Raw genomic sequence first — 20,823 nt, 5'->3', positions numbered from 1 at the left:
GAAGTACAATGGCAGGCAAAAGTACATTTAAAATTGGTATTTTTGTATATGAAAATTTGAAACTTTTTTATTAGACATTTTTTTTAGCATTACTCTGGTAATAGTAAGTTATTGTGCTATGTGTATTGTATCTGCTCATTGCTCTTATTTATTATGGTTCCATTTTCTCTAATTGTTTCTTCGTACTTCTTCCTTTCTAAAGCTTCTTTCGTCCGTCACTATAGTTTTCGATAGAAACTTATCTTGCAATGAGATATATAAGATTTAAATGAGACGTGTCTTAAAGTATTAACCTTCTGTTTTCTAAATAGCCTCGATTTTCCGACTCATTAATAAAAATACCACCGATGACACGGTTGGCTGGAGGATCTATCGCAGAAATCGCTGTAATTTGCCGAGAAAAAGCGTCTTCACGCGATCTTGTCCTTTTTTCTCGTAAACGTTCGATTACATGTTTTATCTTCATATCGGTCGATACTTTTTAAAAAATAACGAGCCGGTATTAATGAACCGTAATTTTACTAGTCACAGATAGAAAGTGTTCCCGATTGGTGACCTCGAGTTAATCCACCGTTACTTCTTCGTTAAAACGAGAAAAAAAAAAAAAAAGAAACCGAATCCATCGGGAACAATGCGCCTCGGTAGCTTCTCTCAAACCTAATCCTTCATTTCACGTTCGATGGACCACGGTGAAATTTGTTTATCAAGAATTCTCGTTACAGGCATCACTGATCGATTTTCATTAGCATTTAGAAACTTGAGTCACTTGGATAATAGAATTGCCATAAATCAATAATTGAATATTTAGATTGTTTTAGATTGTCGATGTTTATTTAGAAAGTCATACATTTGAATCCATCTATTACGATGTAGCATATTAAGGAGAAATCTTCTACAGAATTCGAGTAGTTTCAGTTTGACTAATTTGTACGACGACTTAGATCAATGATCGACAGAAGACAAAAAATAGAAACACGTTCTTTCTAACGAGTTATACATGCCATGCTAGAATTTGTCGAACTGGATCGATTATCTAATTCTTGCACAGTGTAGCCATTAAATATGACACTATAAATTTCAAGTCTTAATTATAGATAAGTATTTATGTCGTAGGAAAAATTAAAAGTAGATATTTTTTGTCTGATACATTGTGATTCTGTGGTTGAAGATAATGGAATAATTATTCTCTACATTGTTCATTCTGAATTCTTGGTCGTTTTAACATACTATCAAAGCATTGAACAGTATGTACCTTTTGCTAGATCGATGTAAATTTTCCTGTAAATATTCCTTTTACAATTTTATCTATTTTATTTATTAAAATGAAAGAATTTTACTCATTCAAGAATTTTCGATATATAGCTTTATCTAAAATCTTCAATACTTATCTAATTAACTACCAAAAAGAAAACTATAATTTCAATATCAGAAGTTCTCGTAGTTATCCAAAGAAAATAAAATTCATATCTTTTGTTCTATATTTCTTCTATATCTGTATACAATTCATGTATAGTATACAGTAGATCGATTCCTTACATAGTCAGACGCCTTAGTATCGGCGATTTCAATGCTCGAGCAAACAGGACGTTCGCTGAAATTTTAGTGCCCCGAAGAGATTCTTCGGAAAGGAGAACTCTAGCTGCTGGGAACAATTAAAACACGGACACTTTCGAAAAAGCATTTTTCTGGTGAAAGTGAATTCGCTGGTTGCGCAATATGGAGGTGCGAACAAGGACGAGCGATCACCACGTCGCCTGGTGGTTTCTGTGAACCGTTAGAACGCAATTTTTCGGTGTTTTTGTTCGTCTTGCGATCCAATGGATTAACGAAAGTGGAAGTAGCTTATGGAAAAGTGGTCGTTTCGATCGATGAGCTGCTTAATTAACGTTGTGTTCGTGGCTCGATTGCAACAGTCTGCAATCGCTGGTCTTATTATTACCCTTGCTATTTTTTTTATTCTATTCTTGTTGTTGGCATGAGATAAAGGAAGTGTCTGACGTTATTAGATAGAGAAACATGAAAGAAATATTATCCGTATCGAGTTATCAACTTCAATCAAGCAATAGGTGGATGGTTAATTACAAACAATTCAAACCTGCTTGTTAGTTCATAATAAACAGTGGTTTTATCTTACGCAGAAACATGAAAAGACCGGCCGGTATTCGCTTTTCAGTTGGCCTACGTGAAATCGTTAAACCATTTATCCAGGTCTCTAATCTTAATGGTTAATTAGCAATATTCTACGGTTTAACAAACGTGTTCGCGTAAGAATGATAATTTCTCGGTTTTTCCTATTTCATTAACTTTTTCACCATTTGAACTTTCATCAATATACGTTTTTCTAACCTATGCAATATTCCATTTGAAATTTCTTTTAATTAAAAATTTTCTTAGGAGGCAAGAAAATGATTTCCACGCGCAATTTAATGGTAGTTTTTTACATAAATTTAAAAGGATATGTCAGACGATCTACGTTCTATCGCAATTCAGTCCACTGAACTGCGCCGGACTTTCGAGTTTGTTCGTAAATAGAAAGAAGAGAATGTTGAGCTGTGGCTAATCTGGCACGTGCGCGAGTTACATCGAACATCTTACGCCCGAGGGGGACCATCCTTTGAACTATTACGTGATCGATCGGTCTAAAGGCCTCTGGTTTTGAAAAAGTCTATCTTCGAGTATGTTAAGCTTCGCCGAGCAAGGTACTTACACGCTCTCTTACGCCGACACCGGTTGCAAGGCGTTCGATAAGAACTCGTTGAATGCAAGTGACCTCTTGTAAAATCTCTCCACAGTAATATCGTTCCTTCTGTATTCCAGTTCTGAATTTTGGATCGGCTCGAATGCGTTTCATTTCTTTTCCATTCGTCGTGCAAACTAGTTTTTAATCTCCGCTATATTTTAACGATAGTCGGAAGCTTGATCTGCTATTTACCGTCTCTGCTATATTTCTGTAACGTCAAATCGTTTGATCTTGAAATTATTGCTATTTGGAACGAAACGTTTACTCGATGAAATATTCTTTCTGTACTGAGGAAATGTATAACTTTTTTGGAAGGTTCCAGAACAATAGCAAAATTATCAAGAAGCGAATTATTCCTTTTTTTCTTTTAAAAAGACGAGCATTTTTATTTTCAATGGTAAACTCTTGTTGTAGAAGATGAATATCATCTCTTCTTCGTAAATAATTTTGTTAAAAGACAGAATTTCAACGAAGATAGGTATATCTTTCCTCTTTTTTCAATGAATGGTACTTTTCTTGAAGAACAAACACTTCTGCAGCACAGAAACAATTTCTACAAAGAATAATTTTTAAGAAACTCCAATTATTATCTACTAATCTTCAAATTAACATAAATTTTCCACGCCTGTTTCCATCATAAACGAGCAATTTTTCTCTCGTTCTTTCTCGAACAGAGATCTGTTGAACAATTTCGAACGGTGAAATTCCGGTGCACAAGTTTCGAAAGTTCCTTCCTCCGAAAGGAACCCTGCGACGGCGCGCGCTGCCATTAAGCCCCGTCCACACACATCTTCGATTTCCTGAAACAGCGTCACGCTGAAAAAGTATGTCGCAACCCAGATCCGCGATGCTGCGACTGGTTTCACCGGAATTCGCGACGTATTCTCCATATTTCGAGACTTGGTTAAACATAGATCATACGATTATCACCGAGTGGATCGATCTGTTGGACCGCAGACAGAGAAAGGACGTAGTTTCCGGCTCGACCGGTTCCTCGTCAAAAGTGAAAAGTCTCTGCTCCACAAACAAAACTGTCTCAAACTCAAAACGTTATGATGCTTCTCTATCTTTCGCGAAGAAAAATGCGATAAGAAAGCTGCCTTAATAAATACCGTTTCCAACTAATTCGAACATCTCTATCAAGCGATTTCACTTGGGAACGGTGTAGGAAATTTATGTGGCGATAAACACGGCGAGATAATGCGGATTTATCGATATAGAACGAGCCGAATGTTTCGAATATTTCCATGGAGATTCTTGCCTCTTCGGCGTATTGCAATTTCTAAGATTGCGCGAAGGTTCTCGTAATCGGTAATTGCTTTTCATCGAGACACGGGTCGTTAGATAGTCCTTGTGGACGCTCGATCGAAGACCTTCGCGATTTCCTCTACACTAGCGTGTCTCTCCTCGCGCAGCATCCTTTGCAACAAATATTTCGTAATACGTTTGAATGCTATCGATTAGGGTTCTTCTATCTTCTTTTATCTTCTAACGTTTAGATCGATCGCGAACTCCAGATGCTAATATTATATATCGGTGCAAGTAACAGCGTGTAAACGAAATCAATGGTAATACGTGCGTAGAAAGTGATTAAAGATCGTGATCGCTTTAATATCGAAAGTGGCAAAAAACGCTAATAGTTGCGACGGAATAATTGCAATAGAAAGCGGGAGCAACGTTCAATCATTTTGTTTGTTACTTGATAATCGGACCGAGATAAATTATTCATGAGAGCTTTAATTTAAATCTTCTGTGTAATTCGCATCTAATCATCGGTCGAAAATTAACAGACGGTTGATTGCCGCTCGAGTCTTGATTCTATTCGACAATTCAATGGAAGATCGGCGATTAAAATGGTAATTTGACGTTTGAATTACTCGTGGGATTTACATTGTAAAGCAGAAGATTGCGTTCTACGCGAAATTTTCATCCTGAAATACAAAACGCTACTCAACATTCGTTCAACGTAAATGTTCGTAACATTTACTAGTTTCTTCAGATTTTTCCGATAAATATTACACGTTTTATCTACGATCAATAGTCTAATATCTTATTTAGTTAACAGCTATGTAATAACCAGACCTGTTATTTGTGTCACGTGGAAGCTCTCTCAGGCGTAAAAATTACACGAACCTTTGTGTTTTAGAGGCAAGTGATTCTAAATTTGAGAAAATGGATGTTTAATTGTCTTCAAGATGTACTCTCGTCATTCTGAAAATGAATCGGATGCTTTTAAGCTGCACGCAGGAAATCCCGTTGACGCTCAAAGTCGTAAGCAGTGAGTCATAGTTGGTAGCCCACGGTGCTATCAATCTTCTTTTGAGAACTATGAATACAGCGAGAAAACGATCTTACCGACGATTATTACTTCTCATAGAGGCAGCAGTAAATGTCCCGCGAGGAGAACGTATCGAATAAATACGACGCATCAATCCTCGAAGAATGGTATTGTTTGATTAATTCACGAGACGTTTACCTTCTTAACGTTGATGAGTCTTCAGTTGGTTTCAGCAATCTTCACTATCCTTGCCAATATTTAACAGAGACATCATCTCTTTGTTGATGGAATCGATTCGATTCGATATGCTTCCGATACATTTATCATTTCACTATTTCTTTGAAATTTTTTATAATTTCTAAAACGAAAGATCTAAAACCCATCACTTAAACAAATTTGATAGTTCCAATATGAAAATCCAGTATTTCATCTTTATTCATTTTTTTTTTCTGAACATTGTTAAAACAATTTATTTTTCTGGTTCATAATTTTAAACGTACCTAATCGATGCCATTGCCAGTAGTCAAATTAACTCCTAAAGTCAGAAACTATGTCATTTTCACGGTACAATTGCATGGCCAGCTGCTATATCGAAAAATTATCGAACCCCGGACTTAAGCAATTAGAAAAGAAAAAACGGCCAATAACTCATTGGTTTAGTGACCCGTCGCGCCGGTGAAACTAGGCTTCTGCCAGATCCATTGAAATTTATCGGTCGTTCCCGGATGGTTTACTGGCGTGCCGTTTCCGGTCCGTTAAACGTCCTCCGGAAGAAAGCCGTATCATCGATGAAATTTTCACGAAGTTACCTCGAAATGGATCAACGATCAATCCTTTCGACGGCCTCATTTTTCATCATAAACCCATTTATTTTTCCTCTTAACGCCATTTCTTCTAATTCTTTACAATGTTTGAAGAAAAACATCGTGCAATATTCTTTCAAGATATGCGAAGAAAATACTAAATGAAATAAATTTACCAAAGAAGACAGAAATTGCTTAGCACGAAAGTTTATCGACAGTTATATCCGATGATGGCTCATAAAAGTTGCAAAGGACGCAGCACACAAGCGTATTGTGATTGTAACTCCATTATCTTCGCGTTCCATTAATCTTCTTCACTTACAGAAGATTGCATAGCTACGGTACGACTCTATTTACATGGATCTGTCGAGGAAAAGTTTATATAATTGCAGTTCATAAATAGGAGTACAGTGATTTCCATACTACCTACTCATAATTATAATTTTTCGTTCACGTGGTATTAATTAAGGTTCATATGAGTGGACCAATATGTCGTTAACTAAAATTTCGTACGAATAAATGGAATTCTACTGTATTTTAAGAGGTATAATTTATCTTATAAGAAAGGAGAAATTAATTGTGTATCTTTGCCTATGATCTAGTCGATTTCTATTAGCGTTCCCCTCGCGAATGACACACCGTGGTGAACACCGATGGAGAAACGGTGTTCGTGACTAAGCAGCGAGCGTTTCTGATTCACGATTCCTCAGGATCATTCTACACCTGTCTCGTCCTAGATCTTTCGAATTTTTTTCGCCTCGGCCCTCTATTTTGCAATCATCGAAATTACTGCGAAGGTAATCCCTCCTCGATTTTCTGAAAGATAAAAGTATTTCTCACAACGAAATACCATGTAGCGAAGTATTAAAAGTAAAGCGTTCTGTAAAATATTTTTTAGATATTGAAATTCTTTCGATCGACTTTTTCCTTTTAGCTAATGGAATACTCGATTTCTAGAATTCTCATATAAATAGAAATCTTTCGAAAGGTTTACGATGTCAACCGAACAGGACGCTTATATTACCAGTGTCGCGGCAAATCGAACTTCTGCCTCGTTGTGCAACAAAATTATTAACTGTGTGTAAGATCTATAGGCGCAACGCTCGAGAAAATAATCGTCGTTGCGTCAATCATAGTGTCGTCCCGATTATTGACTCCTAATCTTTGTCGATTTGAAATTTCCTTCTTCTTCGTAATTATATTTGTTTTCGCCGTAACAATGTGAAGCTTCAGCAAACAATTAGTTAATTTGTTTCAACTTATCCGTGCTCGGTTCGTAATTTCCAACACTAAAAATAAAATTCATTAATCGACTCGATTAATCTTATAATATTTCTACAAAGATAAAACAAGAGAGCAAAAAACAAGTTAGTAAATACGTTATTAAAAAAACCATTATTTTTAAGTTCTGTATTTTCTTCCATTTTACACAGTTTGGTAATTAAACCTCTGTAACGGCACGAACTGGAATCTTACGTACCTTTTTATCTATATTTTATTCGTTTATCGTTGTATTATCGTTACTCTAATACCAAACAGTCTGCTCATAACATTATCGGTCTGTATTTACTAGATAAAAGTAAGAAACTCTTGAAATTACAGTTTGTTTCCTCACACTAAAGTCTGATTTATAGACAGTTAACGAAAAATTAGACGATCATAACGAAAAATAGTGCTGCTCGTTTGTTTTACTAATTGCCCTTATCTAGATAATTACGAAAAACTCGTAGCAGTTGAAAGTAAAAACGTGGCGAGGCGTGCAAATTATTGTGCAAGAAGAGTCGCAAGATGATTCTAAATCAGCTCGGTTTCCTCTGGAGAGAGCTTGAAAAACATTCTCAAGCTCCTTATCCCCCCTCGAATGTTTCCATAGCAAACTTTTTCGCAATCCTACTACGTCAGAACAAGCTATCATTCCATGACGGCATAGAAACAAATCAAAGTAAAGATCGATTGAGAACAGAAGAATTTTACGAGCTATATTGAAAAAAAGTATGCAGAATGTGTTACGCGATACTTGAAATATCGTTGTTCCACTCAGAGACCCTGAATGTTTCTTTTTCTACATTTTTTTCTTTTTTCTCGATCGTTAGATACTAAGCCTGCATAGGATCCGCATAACGTCATTGTTCGATTAAGAAAATCGGTGATTACTAGATGGTCGATGTTTGCGTAAATACATATTTTTACGAGTGCAGTTAAAAAAAAGGGGAGACCTTAATAGAAATTTGTTCCGTCTATTAAATATCTTGAACATCTCGGTTTATCTATTATATATATTTTACGAGCACGAGTAAAGAAGTGGAACTTAAATAGAAATTTGTTTCATATGCTAAATACAGTAACGAGTACATTTAACTTAATGTTCTATGGAGCTGACCAAAGGAATGAAGCCTGAACAGCAATTTGTTTCACCTATTAACTAATACCATGAGTGTTTCATTTCGTTTATTGCCCGTAGTAATTACCTGTTGCTAACGATTTGTTCAAGTGGGTTAAAAGATATGTTTAAACACATTCTTTAATTAAATGAATACGTATTGTGAACGAGCAAAAATTCGTCACAGATGATATAATGATACTAGTAGCAATAATAATAAAATAATCCACGGCAATGAGAGAGGAAGATTGCATCGACAAGACTGCAACATGAATGGGTCTTTAGATAAAGAGCCTGGAGCAGGAAACTTCACCAGAGATTAGCATACAAGTAAACACGGTGATTGTGTAGAAAAGAGAGGCGTTTGAAATCCTTTCAAGGTCTGACTTTCTAATTCCCCTGAAGTTTTCGTCGCTCGTTACGTTCCCTGCTGGTAAGGTGCTCGTTCTGCCGCGAACGAACTAGTTCGCGCAGAAAAATGCTCCTAAACGGTGACTTTTGTTGCGCGAAGTACACGAAAGGGTCAAGGCGGGTCTCGTTTTAAGATTTAACGCTTATTATAAGGTTCCAGCTTGTTTTTTTGACGTGGAAACGCTAGGAATATTAATCTTAACGAGCGTGTGCCTTGACGAATGTTGCAATTAAATTCTTCATTTTTCTCTGACACCGTGTATACTTCTATGAAATACGCTTTTTTTCAGTAAAATTGCCATTCAAATATAATTTGACTTACGGGTCTGCGTAACAGTGTCACGAATAAAAAAGTATGCTCGAATAAGTGAAATTCAACCTGTTACAGTATTTTAATGGCTACGTAAAATAAAAGTAGTTATTCAAGTATCGAATTAGTTCCGTTACGCATGGAAACCATTCGGATATATAATTTAGAACAAAAATGTACCGAGTGTTATTTAAGACATAATTGTAGTATCGAAAACTTCTGGATATCATAACGTAACCGGTTGAAATTTCCCCATCAAAATGATAATTTAATATTGAAAATCTAAAATCTAGATGATACACCTTTTGTAGAAACACAAATGATTCTACGGTTATTAATTTCTAATTAGCACACGTGGGATTAATTTTAGAAACGTTTGCCTATCATTGCACAAGTTCTACTCAGTTCGCCTATCGATGTATAAACATGATGATAAATTTTCTTATCGTATCGCAACGATACTTCAATGGGTAATTACAGTACGGGAACTCTTTAAAAATTCCCCCACTCTAACACGATTTTCCACTTATTGACGTTTATGACGACTCGAACGTATCGATCTTATCGATACTTTTCTTTATTGCATTATAAATTTATTCGTTAATCATTGGTCACGATCATAATTATTCATTAGTCGTTAATCGTAAACAGACGTCAAAGCGCCAATATGAGATATAATTCGTAACCGGATTTCGATCTCGTTTTCAGCAAGAACCGAGGCAGGAACTCGATGCCAGCAACGGAAATAGCAATGGCGGAAGACCGAGATTCGTTCCTGTGACAGCGCTCGAGGACGTGCAAGCGGTTCGATGCGCGGAATTCCACCCCCATGGAAAATTGTACGCCGTGGGATCGAACTCGAAGACGCTGAGAATATGCTCTTATCCAAAGCTTCACGATGTCAGGTAATATAATTTTTTCGATCTTTTAGTCTCTTTTTTCGTATTTTATATTCCTCTACCTCTTGGTCTTTTTAATACGTGATTTTTTCATAAACTTCTTTTTCTTCTTCGTGTAAAACGAATTCGTCGGTGTCTCGAACGATTGATTCATATTTTACAACGCGTATAGCTTAATCTTTTTTTAAACATACGTCTTCTTCTCCGCTACATTATTCATTAAGAACTGTTGCCTTTCCCATCGCCATTTATTTGTAATTTCGTATCTTCCATCAGTGGACATCACACTTTCTTGCACCTAATCTCATATTTTATATAAAATGTTTCTCTTTAATGGATACATAACGTAAAATCGAGAAAGCAGTTTTCAGAAATATAAATGCATAGTAGATAGTAGACTTTTATGTTTTTATCTGAACGATTAATCAAGCTGGACCGTGCATTTCGTATTTCGAAATGGGATGTCGCAAAGAGAAATCTTTCGAAATTTACATTGGCTAGCGTGAAGAAACGAAGAAATAGGAGTGAAGGGTGCGAGCGATATATTTTGCTAAAATAGTTGCAGTAGTAATCGTAAATTACATATTATTGATAAAGCTGTCGTTGTTAACGAGCACACTGGGATGATCCAACACTGGTAATTACGTGAAACGATTCTCGATACTCGATCGATTCATGTTCACGCGAATTTACATTGAACAGCTATGAATCTTAACTAGGTGCCAATTATTTGTTGCTTAAGACCTCTATGTTTTATCACTTAATTTATGTTCCCTTTCACCTTTAAAAAAGGATAACAATTATTTACTTTTCTATTCCGCTATTTTTATCTCTTAGTTTAATCGAGGATTTATTTATTTTAATTCCAGATTAAAATTAACTGTGAAAAATCTTTCCTATATTCTTATTCTTTATCAAACTTCTCTTCTGACTACTGTTCGTTCTTTCTCTTTAGAGGTTGCCCGTAATATTCTTAGACGGTGCGCTAAATCCACAAATTTTCTCCGCGAGGAAAAGAAAAAATTGACACGTCATTATCACAATCCGCGCGCTATTTACGATTGTACACGAATAGTCGTCGAGCGGACTAATTTAACGCAAGCCTGCTGACTTAACGAACGACGGAGGCCTTCATACCAAACGGAGCATCCCTCGATCCTTCGTGCGATTCTTTTATTGTCTGCTATCGCGATTTCGCGATTCTCTGTCTCTCTCTCTCTCTCTCTCTCTTTCTCTCTCGTCCCTGTCTCTTCTCTTTCCGTTTACCTTTTTTGTTTCCTTTGGTTATATTTGAATGAATTTCAATCAAAATTTCAGAGCAGAACCGTGAATTCATTCAATTCTCGGCGGTACACTTTAATAATCATCATTTCATTTACTTAGTGATATATCCGTTCGTAACACATAAAATGTCCGTTTAAATTCTGAAACTATTTTAAATCGTATCAAAATTGAATTAAATTAAATTAAAATGTGTGTCGCTTTCTTGGAGCAGAATTTTTGTAAAATTGAATATCGATTTATGTATTTTTTATTTCGTGTGTATTTTATATCAAATAGTATTGAAACATTCTCTTTGTAGCAGTACAATATTTTGTACAGTTAACGAATTTTTCATTGACGATAACATTTTCAAGAATGATGATGATATTTTTCAAAAGTGCTATTACAAATATAATGTCTCCATGATAGGATACGAGTTAATAAATTTACACCGATGGAAAGCAAAAGTACAGTTATTTTAATCGATAATAGAGAAATTCTGTTTAAAAAGAATTTATTGGTTGACGTCGAAAAGGTTTCTCGGTTAGAAAGTAATTTGATAATCGTAACGACTGGCTAATAAAAATAATAAAATAAATTAATTAATATCGTTGAAAATAGCCTTGCAATTTGCTTTATTGGTTTAACCGACTTTACCACTTAGTAGATGAGATTACAGATAGAAGCTGATGGATAATATTTCTAATTATTTCATAGAATTTTCCATCCGAGTTGAAGTGAAAGTCTAACGGCTCGGGATTAATTCCATTTCTTAAATCTTCACCTTGTTTCAGTTTCTTTTTATTCTTCTAATAGTCTACAGGAACTTCATCAAGGCTAGCAACTTTCGGTATAATACGTTATTTCTGCCTCGTAGAACGATTAATCTATATTCGCTCCGATCGAATATCTGGCATTGAACTCAGAACTTTATCAACACCGAATTCTGTTACATTTCGCGCTGTAATATCTCCCATACGTTCCTGTAGTTGTACTCGCACTAATTGCAGTAAAAAGCGAGGTAAAAAGTAAGAAAAGTGCATGTGAAACGACGTGGAGTCAGTTCTTAAATGACATCATAAAGAATCAAAAGAGTTTAGCGCTAGAACGACATATGAGCTTGATCTGTGACTAATCGTGTTATGCATGTATAAAAATTATAAAAATAAATAAATATGTAGTAGTCATATTTCTGTCTTAATAAAACACGATATTAATTTTATCAGAAATCCCCATGTGTTTTTGATGATTTCGAATACACAAGAAATCTGAAACCAATCACTCGGACTCCTTTAGTAGCTGGAGAGTTAAATTTAAGTCGCGAGACAATAGCTCTGTTTACGTAATCCTTTCGAAAATTTACGTCCGCTACAAATGAAATAACGCACTTTCCAACAGACCACGTGTTACGTTGTCTGTAAAATTAATATTTAAAATGGAGTGAAAGTACAAAAAATATATATATAGTATTACGGTGTGGCGAACGTAGATTACGAAAATTTTTCTCCAGTATGTTACTTCTCATCAACATTCTACGAGTACATACTAAGAAACTCACTACGAGTAAAAAATGGACGAAAAAGATCGTAAACTGGTATTAGCGCGTGACTTTCGTTTAAAAATTGTTTGACGTGTAACTTTATGTTTGTGAGGTAATCGAGAGCGATAGTTGCACACGATAGTCGAATTTCAGGTGCTCTGCAGTCTCAGAACTGCAGGAAATCATTTTTGCAACGTAATGCCAGGTTACGACTTCGTCAAAGGCAAGGTTTATACGAAGTCGGTCATTAGATTGCAGGCTGATCGCTCAATTATCATCTACCCAGCAACCATTTACTCTGACAGGTACTCGAAATCGAATTTAAAGCTAATTCGCACGCAGGTGCTGTGAAATCGATCTGCGCGACTTTGTTTTTCGTTTTCGAATCGATGGCAACGATTGACAGTGATAATTTCTTCTTAGATTGATAGCTATACACGAAAATCATATGTGAACAACAGAACGAACCTATTTTTTCTTGACTTTCTAATTTTTTAATAAAGACAGAATATTTTAGTATGACATAATTGGGATATTAAAAATAGACGATAGTCTTATAAGATCATTTATGAAGTTAGTTTACGAATATTTTCTAAATGTTCACAAACACGTTAAAAAGCTATACTTAACTTTATGAACCTAAATAATGATACAATTTGAGCAACATAAGATTAATCCTTGTATTTTCTATACAAATTTGCATAATTCTAGTTATATTTATATGCAACCTAAAGACTGCTTTCTCGTAGAAAAATGTAAAATTACGCTCTTCTCCCGTGATACATGTAATTTTCTATAATCTTAATTCTATTCATATCCAGTTTAAAAATTACTCTCTCACAGCATAGTAGAAAATACTATGTAGCTATATTTCTCCTTCATGATCTTCAATTACAACACATAACAAATGAGATAGTGAACTCGTTAACTTGCTGATCATAAACTTCCTCCTTATTATCATTAATCCAAGAACCGTATCAAAAGGTATATCGTACATAAACATACAATTTCCTTAAATACACCAGAGAACACTTGAACCTTTCTCCAAAGTTCTGTTCCTCGAAACCGTCTCTCAAAGCCTTTCGATTTACCCCGGAACTTCTCTGGAAACACGAATTCCTCGATTCTCAGCCACTTTCTTTCACCTTTGAATCCACACAGGATCAACAGGGAAATTTTTGCTAATGTGATACTCGAACACAGAGGGGAAAAGACGAGGTGTTTAAATACGTCAAAGGTCCAATATGTTGAGACCCCCGAGCAGCGATCTATCATTTTCGATTCACCCGTCACGATATCCGTGTTTCCGTGTGTTTGCTTCGACAAGCGTTTCACTCTGTCCTCTCCTTGTAAATGGGCTATGTGGAACGTGATAAACGCTCGGCCCCGTGACAGCGGGTGATTGATAAGCGAGAGCGCGCTTCTTCATCTGTCGCGTAGCGTTTCGAAAAACAGTATCAGAACCAACTCTCTTTGCCATTATCTTTAGTCGGTGTTTCCAATGAACGATCTGTCCACTTTCGAAATGTCAGTCGACCAAAATCTTGGGTCTGGAGGAAGGATTAGAGGAGAATGCGTGTAAACGAAACTGACACGTTTACCGACCATTCGACTTCTTAGTGTTTGGCTTGGGTTTCATTCGAACTAATGTTGGGATACAGGAATGTGGCAAATAGATAGAGTCGCTTGCTAATGTTCGCTCGTGTTCGCAGCGTCTTCGCACGTCACAATTTACCAGAAATAATCGAGGAAGAATTTTCTAGTTTTTACGAGTTGAAGTATCTTAACTGTTCTTTCATTTCTTCGGTTGTTATGATTGTCGCGCTAAGTACAGTGTTTTTGAGTTTCATTCGTTGATGTACCGAATCGTTGCAGAAGAGTAGGAATTTGGAAAACGAGAAAAATATCCTGTTCGTGGAATTTTTGCGTATTAGCGTAAAAAAATTATTTGAGAGATCAATTAGTTTCCAATCACGAAGTTCGTTAATGGCTCCTTCAATTTCACGATAATAATGGTTATTATGGTTGGAAATGGTACTGTTTCGTATTGCAGTTACACACGACCCGGACAAATGGAAACAATTACGCTACTACTTATTCTACTTCACAACATAGACTCATGATCCTTGTGCGTTAAAACCAATATAGACGTCAGTTAGCTTTCGTACAAGAAACCAGAAATCCCACTCTTCGTTTCTTACTTCTTTTCGCCAACTAAAAGGTTCGTCGAGTTTTCTTCTTTGAAACAAAGAATAAAAGATGCTCTGCTATCGTGGAGAATCAAATATCGAGGAAAACACATAGCTATCCTGCTCTGTATCCACTGTATCGTAACAACGCTCTAATTTCCACGAAGGAAGCCAGCAATTTCGCGTGTTCTTCGAATTCACCGTGAACGCCTCGATCGAGCCATCTTTTCGACGTTGCTCTGAATCTTCGCAGAGAAAGTAACGCGTGTACGATTCTAATGGAGCGATTGAAAATCCGCGGCGCGATTCCTTCGGGAGGCGAGATTGCCGGGCCGTCGATAATTTCCAGCACGCGATTCTCGTGTTTACACGGAAGAAAGTGAAAGAACGTAGAGAAGCGCGAGAAGGAGAAGCTCTGACTCTCGAGAAAGAGGCGAGTTTTGAGGACCGAGGTTCGATCGACGAATAGCGTACGTGCGCGGTGTCTGGGAAAACTCGGGGCTAATTAAAATCGACGTAAAAAGGCGACCGACGTGAAAGCGGCGTCGCTCCTGTTTAAAATCGTATCGACGATCCTCCTCTCCCTCGTTTCCACGACCGAAACACGATCGCCGCGTTAAGTATTACTCTTTTAATTAAGGACGATGCGCAATCGCGTCGGGGCTGGGAACGAGGAAGGAAACGAGGTTGCAAGGAAAGTGACTCTGTTGATGAGAACTCTATTCCCTTGCGAGGTAGGTCGATGTTGATGATTTGGTGACGTTGGTTTAATTTAATTTTATGGCAGTAGCTGTGTGCATAGTATACATATGTATACCGACTAGGCTCACGTATGTAAGTACAAATATATGTATGTGTGTTACATAGAAGCCAAACTGATCAATACTTTCGTGGCAAATTGATACATTTTAAGAAGATTGAATTTATCCGAATTTGGCTTCTGAGGGGCTTATATATGATAAAGTTCGCAGATAGTTTGTATGAGAAGAGTTTAAAATCTATCTTTTTAGTGTATTTTAAATACGCTACGATTTATTGAAATGTCTTTTGACCACGAACTTATTTCCATAATCTGATTGGATAAATTAAAATAACAATTCACTTGGCAACATTTGAACAAGTCAAATAGCAAGTAGTTTACAGTATATGTACTATATTTGTATAGTTCGTAATAAAATATTGTATCAGGCATTTAATTTAAAGTGTAAATCAACCACTTAATAGGCAACGAAACGCTTGTGGTTCACGCTGAAGTTTATAGCGTCGAGATGGAAAGTTTGTTGAAGAAGAAGAGTGAAAGAGCAAACAGTTCAAACAAAAGTGAAACGACTCGTAAGCTGCGTGACTCTTTTTAGTGGTTTAGTTGTTTTAGTAATACTTGCGCGGTGAAATGGAACAAACGTATTCCAATCGTCCGGTAAAAAGGATAACAAACGTAAGAAACTGTTACTAATGCTGGAATGGATTTTCTTCAGAGAGGATCATCAGACGTATCAGCCCACGGTTCTCTTCAAGAGAACGAAACACCACAAGGGCTCGATATATTGTCTCGCATGGACGCCGGATGGACAGCTTATGGCGACCGGAAGCAACGACAAGACTGTCAAATTGATGCGCTTCAATGCCGATACATCAAACCTCGAAGGTAAATGTAGAAGCGTTCTCGAAAATTTTTTAACATTTCTCTCATTTTGTAAACATTTATCACAACTTTCACGCTAACTACGATACTCGTTACATCGATTCCTCACAGAAACTGCTCTCAAAGTGGCAGTCATTTATTTGCAACTTCCTACTTGTCACTCTGTCGCAGTGTATGATAACTGTTGTGTAACAACATGGCCTGAAAAAACTTTCTCCCTTTAACCTATTAACCGGGGAGAATTAAACTACTTTGATTTCCAATCTCTAGCATATCAAAATTTCTTTATTTATAGATTTCCTACCTTCTAATGCATCGTATAATTTGTGTTAAAAATAAACTATATCGTATTTGTAGAAACTAAACTCGATTCAACTGAAATTAATCTGTCTCTATTAACTCTTAATTTTATAATCGGGTCGTGTAAAACTTACATTGACCCACTTTATAAATCGGAAAGTTAGAAAATTTTTTAATTGGCCTTAGAATTCATTTAGATTATTTATCGCATCTTCTTATATGCTTCTTTCAAGAAAGTGAACCGTTTGTTTCTTGAAAATTGAATATTAATAGTGTGCTCGTGCAATGAAATTACGAAATTAACAAAAACTGAAGTTTAGCAATTTAACTCCTGAGATATTTCATTATAAAAGTGTTCGATTCGAAAATGATCCATGTTAACGTATTAAAACATTGTTCTCTTTACAACCCTGTGTCTCTTCCAGGACAAGAAGTGGAGCTGACGATGCACGACGGTACCGTTCGCGACTTGTGCTTCCTCGAGGACACCTCGAACAAGTCGAGTCTGCTGATTAGCGGTGGTGCCGGCGACTGCAAGATCTACGTCACCGATTGCGCAACTGGTACACCCTTCCAGGCTCTGAGCGGTCACAGTGGCCACGTGCTCACCCTCTACAACTGGGGTGGAGCAATGTTCGTCAGCGGATCGCAGGATAAGACGGTCAGATTTTGGGATCTTCGAACGAGAGGTTGCGTGAACATGGTCACACCAGCCACGGTTCCTGGCAGCAGGGTTAGTTTAGTTCCTCTGCAACGGAGATCTTGTGTATTTAGAATACCTAGCGAGGAATCTGATTGTCAAACGGTATTAGTAGATTTTGTTGAAGTTGCTGATTTTCTGTAAGACAGTCTGTTTGAAATCTATTATCCCTATCGTTTACAGTAACTGTTTGCTGTATCTCTGTTGTGTAATACCGCTATGTAATATTATATTTTCATACATATATGTGAACTTATACATGTACATTTACTGATCTTTACTATCTACTTAATTTTAAACAGACTCTAATCCTGAAGTTGAAGTATCTTTAAATTCAATCTTCCTCTTCATTGAACTAAAACAGAGATTTTTATATCGTCGATCCGCAAGTCCATATTTTTGTATCACAGTTGACTCTCAGATTCGTCAATTTATTTCTCAATTAGCGCTTTCCTCCTGTCATCGGTCTTTATTAGAAAAGTTATTAGAAAAGGTATTAGTAATACATACGGTTAATTCTATCACTTCATAAGAAATCCATCGATCAGCGATAAATAATTCGTACATAATGTGAAAAGGATTTCTATGATTCATAACGGACCCAGCATGCATCGACGACATCGACTTTTCAGTTTTTTAAGTTTCGTTTTTTCGTTCGACGTCCGATAAAATTTCGACCCACGTTTTTGAATCGCACCGATCATACATCCCCCTTCACGAATCGCATTTCTTTCTTCCTCTAGTTCACCCTTGCTCTTTCTCTTCAACTCAGGATCGAATTTTTATCGGACGTACTCGAAAATAATTTGGAACGGAATCGGTATCGCGTATCTGATTAGCATTTGATCCCGTTGCAGGTTGGCAGTCCGGTAGCAGCTCTCTGCGTCGATCCATCCGGACGTCTTTTGGTATCCGGTCACGAGGACAGCAGCTGCGTCCTCTTCGACATCCGGGGCGGTCGGACCGTTCAATGCTTCAAACCTCACGCTGCTGATATCAGAAGCATACGCTTCTCCCCTTCTGCATACTACTTGCTTACCGGTGGCTACGATAACAAGCTGGTTCTGACTGATCTGCAAGGTAAATTTATGCTACTTTGGTATATAGATCATGCGTGATGAAACCGTTAGAAATGAAATTTTTTCTCTAAAGTTATTAAGAGATTAAATTTTCCTCCCCATTATAAACCAAGCTCTTAAATAACAAAATGTATATTCTTTTTTTAATGATACTGGAAAATGTCTGACAATGAGGTGTAGACTAAACAATCTCAAAAGAGGAATATCGTGGAAGATCATATCTTTCTCTATCGCAGTTTACAAACATTTTTCCGTCTCATTAAAAACAAGGGAGATATTTGGATGTTCGGTTTAGGCTAAGACACTCTGCATAATCTAATACGATTTAATAACAAAATGATGCTTATGCGTATGATGTATTAGTAATTTTTAAATTCTTTTTTTAGGTGATTTAACGATGCCTTTGCCCAGCGTAGTTGTGGCGCAACACCAAGACAAGGTGATTTCCGGCCGATGGCATCCGACGGAATTCTCGTTCCTCAGTACTTCAGCTGACAAGACAGCGACTCTGTGGGCTCTGCCACCTGTTTAGGCAGGCGAACGTCGATGGCACGCGTTTGTCGTTCATTCGTAACATTCATTTTCAGGAACTGTCTCGTTAACCCGGTCACGATCGTTCGTTCTTTCCCTTTTATTTAAATCAACATCAGAGAGTCTGTCTTTTTTTATAACAATAAGAGATCGATGGCACGATCAAGCGAGAGTAGATATTATTTTTAGCGTTGAAACGTAATTTTTTTAATCCGCGAAGGAAAAGGTCGTTGCCGGAAACGGGAGAACGGGCGATCGTGAACGTTATCGATGCGAAGCGTATTACAACAGGAAGAAAAGTTCATCGCGTGTACGAGCATAATTCAACCATGACCAATTAAAGCTTCCTGAAGTACAGGCTGCGGCAGCAGTCGAGCGTAATGGAGACTCAACGCGCGACGACGCGTGCGAGAAACAATTACAGCCACACCGAGCAACATTGTTAACGCGTTACTAAGTAAACGTTACACGCTTCGAGAGCCTCGTGTGAGAAAGAGTGAAAGTGCATTTTCGCGTAGAGACGATGTAACGAGCGTTCTAGGCGTTAATCATTTGTCGACGACGATGAGTCGTTTGTTAGGAATCATAAGACTGCGGAAGAACCAGCAAGAAAACTTCGTCATTCGAGATATATGCTTAATACGTCAAGTCACGATAGCGAAACGTACATCGTTTCGATGAAGATTCTTTCGTTCAAAAGCAACATTTTCGACTAGAACAAACGACAGTGCAACACTATCGTGAGCGTTCAGATCGGACGTATTTCGTTGTAGACTCATTGTATAACGTTTGTCTCTTTTTTTTTTCTTTTTTTTTTTATAGAGTTTCTTCGCGGTCGTGTGTTTTGTCCCGGTGTACATAAGTTTAGTATAGGCTTAAGGGCGATGATTCGCGGGAGACGAAAATCTGTATGCTCCCGATACATATTTAATCGCTCTCTGTAACTTTTAGATTTTGAATGCTCTCTCTTTGCTCGATACCCTATTATTTCTCGTTGCAAATATTTCTAGATTTACCTGCGGATAACATTTGTAAAATCTATCTACGACATTGTTTGATTACCATTTGCTTGTGTCTTTTGTTTTTCTTTTCCTTATCTGTTTTAGTCGATCAAGTATCAACTGCCTATTTATCTTTTTCGTTCTTTCATTCTCCTTTTGTGTTTATTTCTTATTTAAATCGTTTTAAAGCGTTTCTTCCCACCAAGTCATCGTCCCTGTCTTATCGATCCCCCGAAGTCACGCCAAATATTCGCATATTACGCATATTATAATATATAGATACCTATCTTATATTAAAAAGAACAACATATACGTACGCTCATTATTAATCGCTATTTTTTACCATGATGATAAAACGAGAAACGGGATTCTCTCTGAGCGTGTCGGAAACACTCGGAAGAAAGGAACTCGATGTTCCGGTACGACGCAATAAATGTAGCATGATAAGCGTCACGGACGAGGAAGGTTCGGTTTACGTTGTCGCTTGTCACAATCGCCAAAGCTGTCGGATTAGCTCTGGAAAATTGGGGAAAAGAGGGAGAAAGTCTCGCGCTGCTCGAGATACCAGCGAACGAATCGCAATTTTTCCTTGTACATAACGCACGTTTCTTCGAGCTACTATTCACCTGATCAGCGCAAGCGTGATCGCGTCTCTCCTTTTGTTTCCATTCGAAAATGAACATTGATGAGGTAACAAGCATCGTCTGTTTCTCCTTATTCATCATCCCCGCATCTAGCAATTAAATCGCACCTAGGA

General features: G+C 37.1%; 1 protein-coding gene across 3 annotated transcripts in view; it reads left to right on the top strand.

Annotated features, from left to right (window-relative positions):
* The window catches only part of LOC126863548 (WD repeat-containing protein 47), a 78,214-nt gene extending 58,093 nt beyond the window's left edge, over positions 1 to 20,121 (top strand). For 2 of the 3 annotated variants that reach the window (XM_050613829.1, XM_050613824.1), the window contains exons 7-11: positions 9,631 to 9,827; positions 16,289 to 16,458; positions 17,181 to 17,488; positions 18,295 to 18,535; positions 18,921 to 20,121. In XM_050613829.1, coding sequence (XP_050469786.1) covers positions 9,631 to 9,827; positions 16,289 to 16,458; positions 17,181 to 17,488; positions 18,295 to 18,535; positions 18,921 to 19,066 — 1,062 coding nt within the window. In that variant the 3' untranslated portion in view covers positions 19,067 to 20,121. The remainder of the gene's footprint in view (positions 1 to 9,630; positions 9,828 to 16,288; positions 16,459 to 17,180; positions 17,489 to 18,294; positions 18,536 to 18,920) is intronic. The other variant, XM_050613825.1, reaches the window with a different exon arrangement.
* The last annotated feature ends 702 nt before the right edge of the window (positions 20,122 to 20,823 follow it).

Source organism: Bombus huntii, chromosome 1 (genome assembly GCF_024542735.1).
Source record: "Bombus huntii isolate Logan2020A chromosome 1, iyBomHunt1.1, whole genome shotgun sequence".
NCBI classification, from domain to species: Eukaryota; Metazoa; Arthropoda; class Insecta; order Hymenoptera; family Apidae; genus Bombus; species Bombus huntii.
The sequence above is the reverse complement of the archived record's forward strand: the minus strand, read 5'-3'. Positions and strand labels throughout refer to the sequence as shown.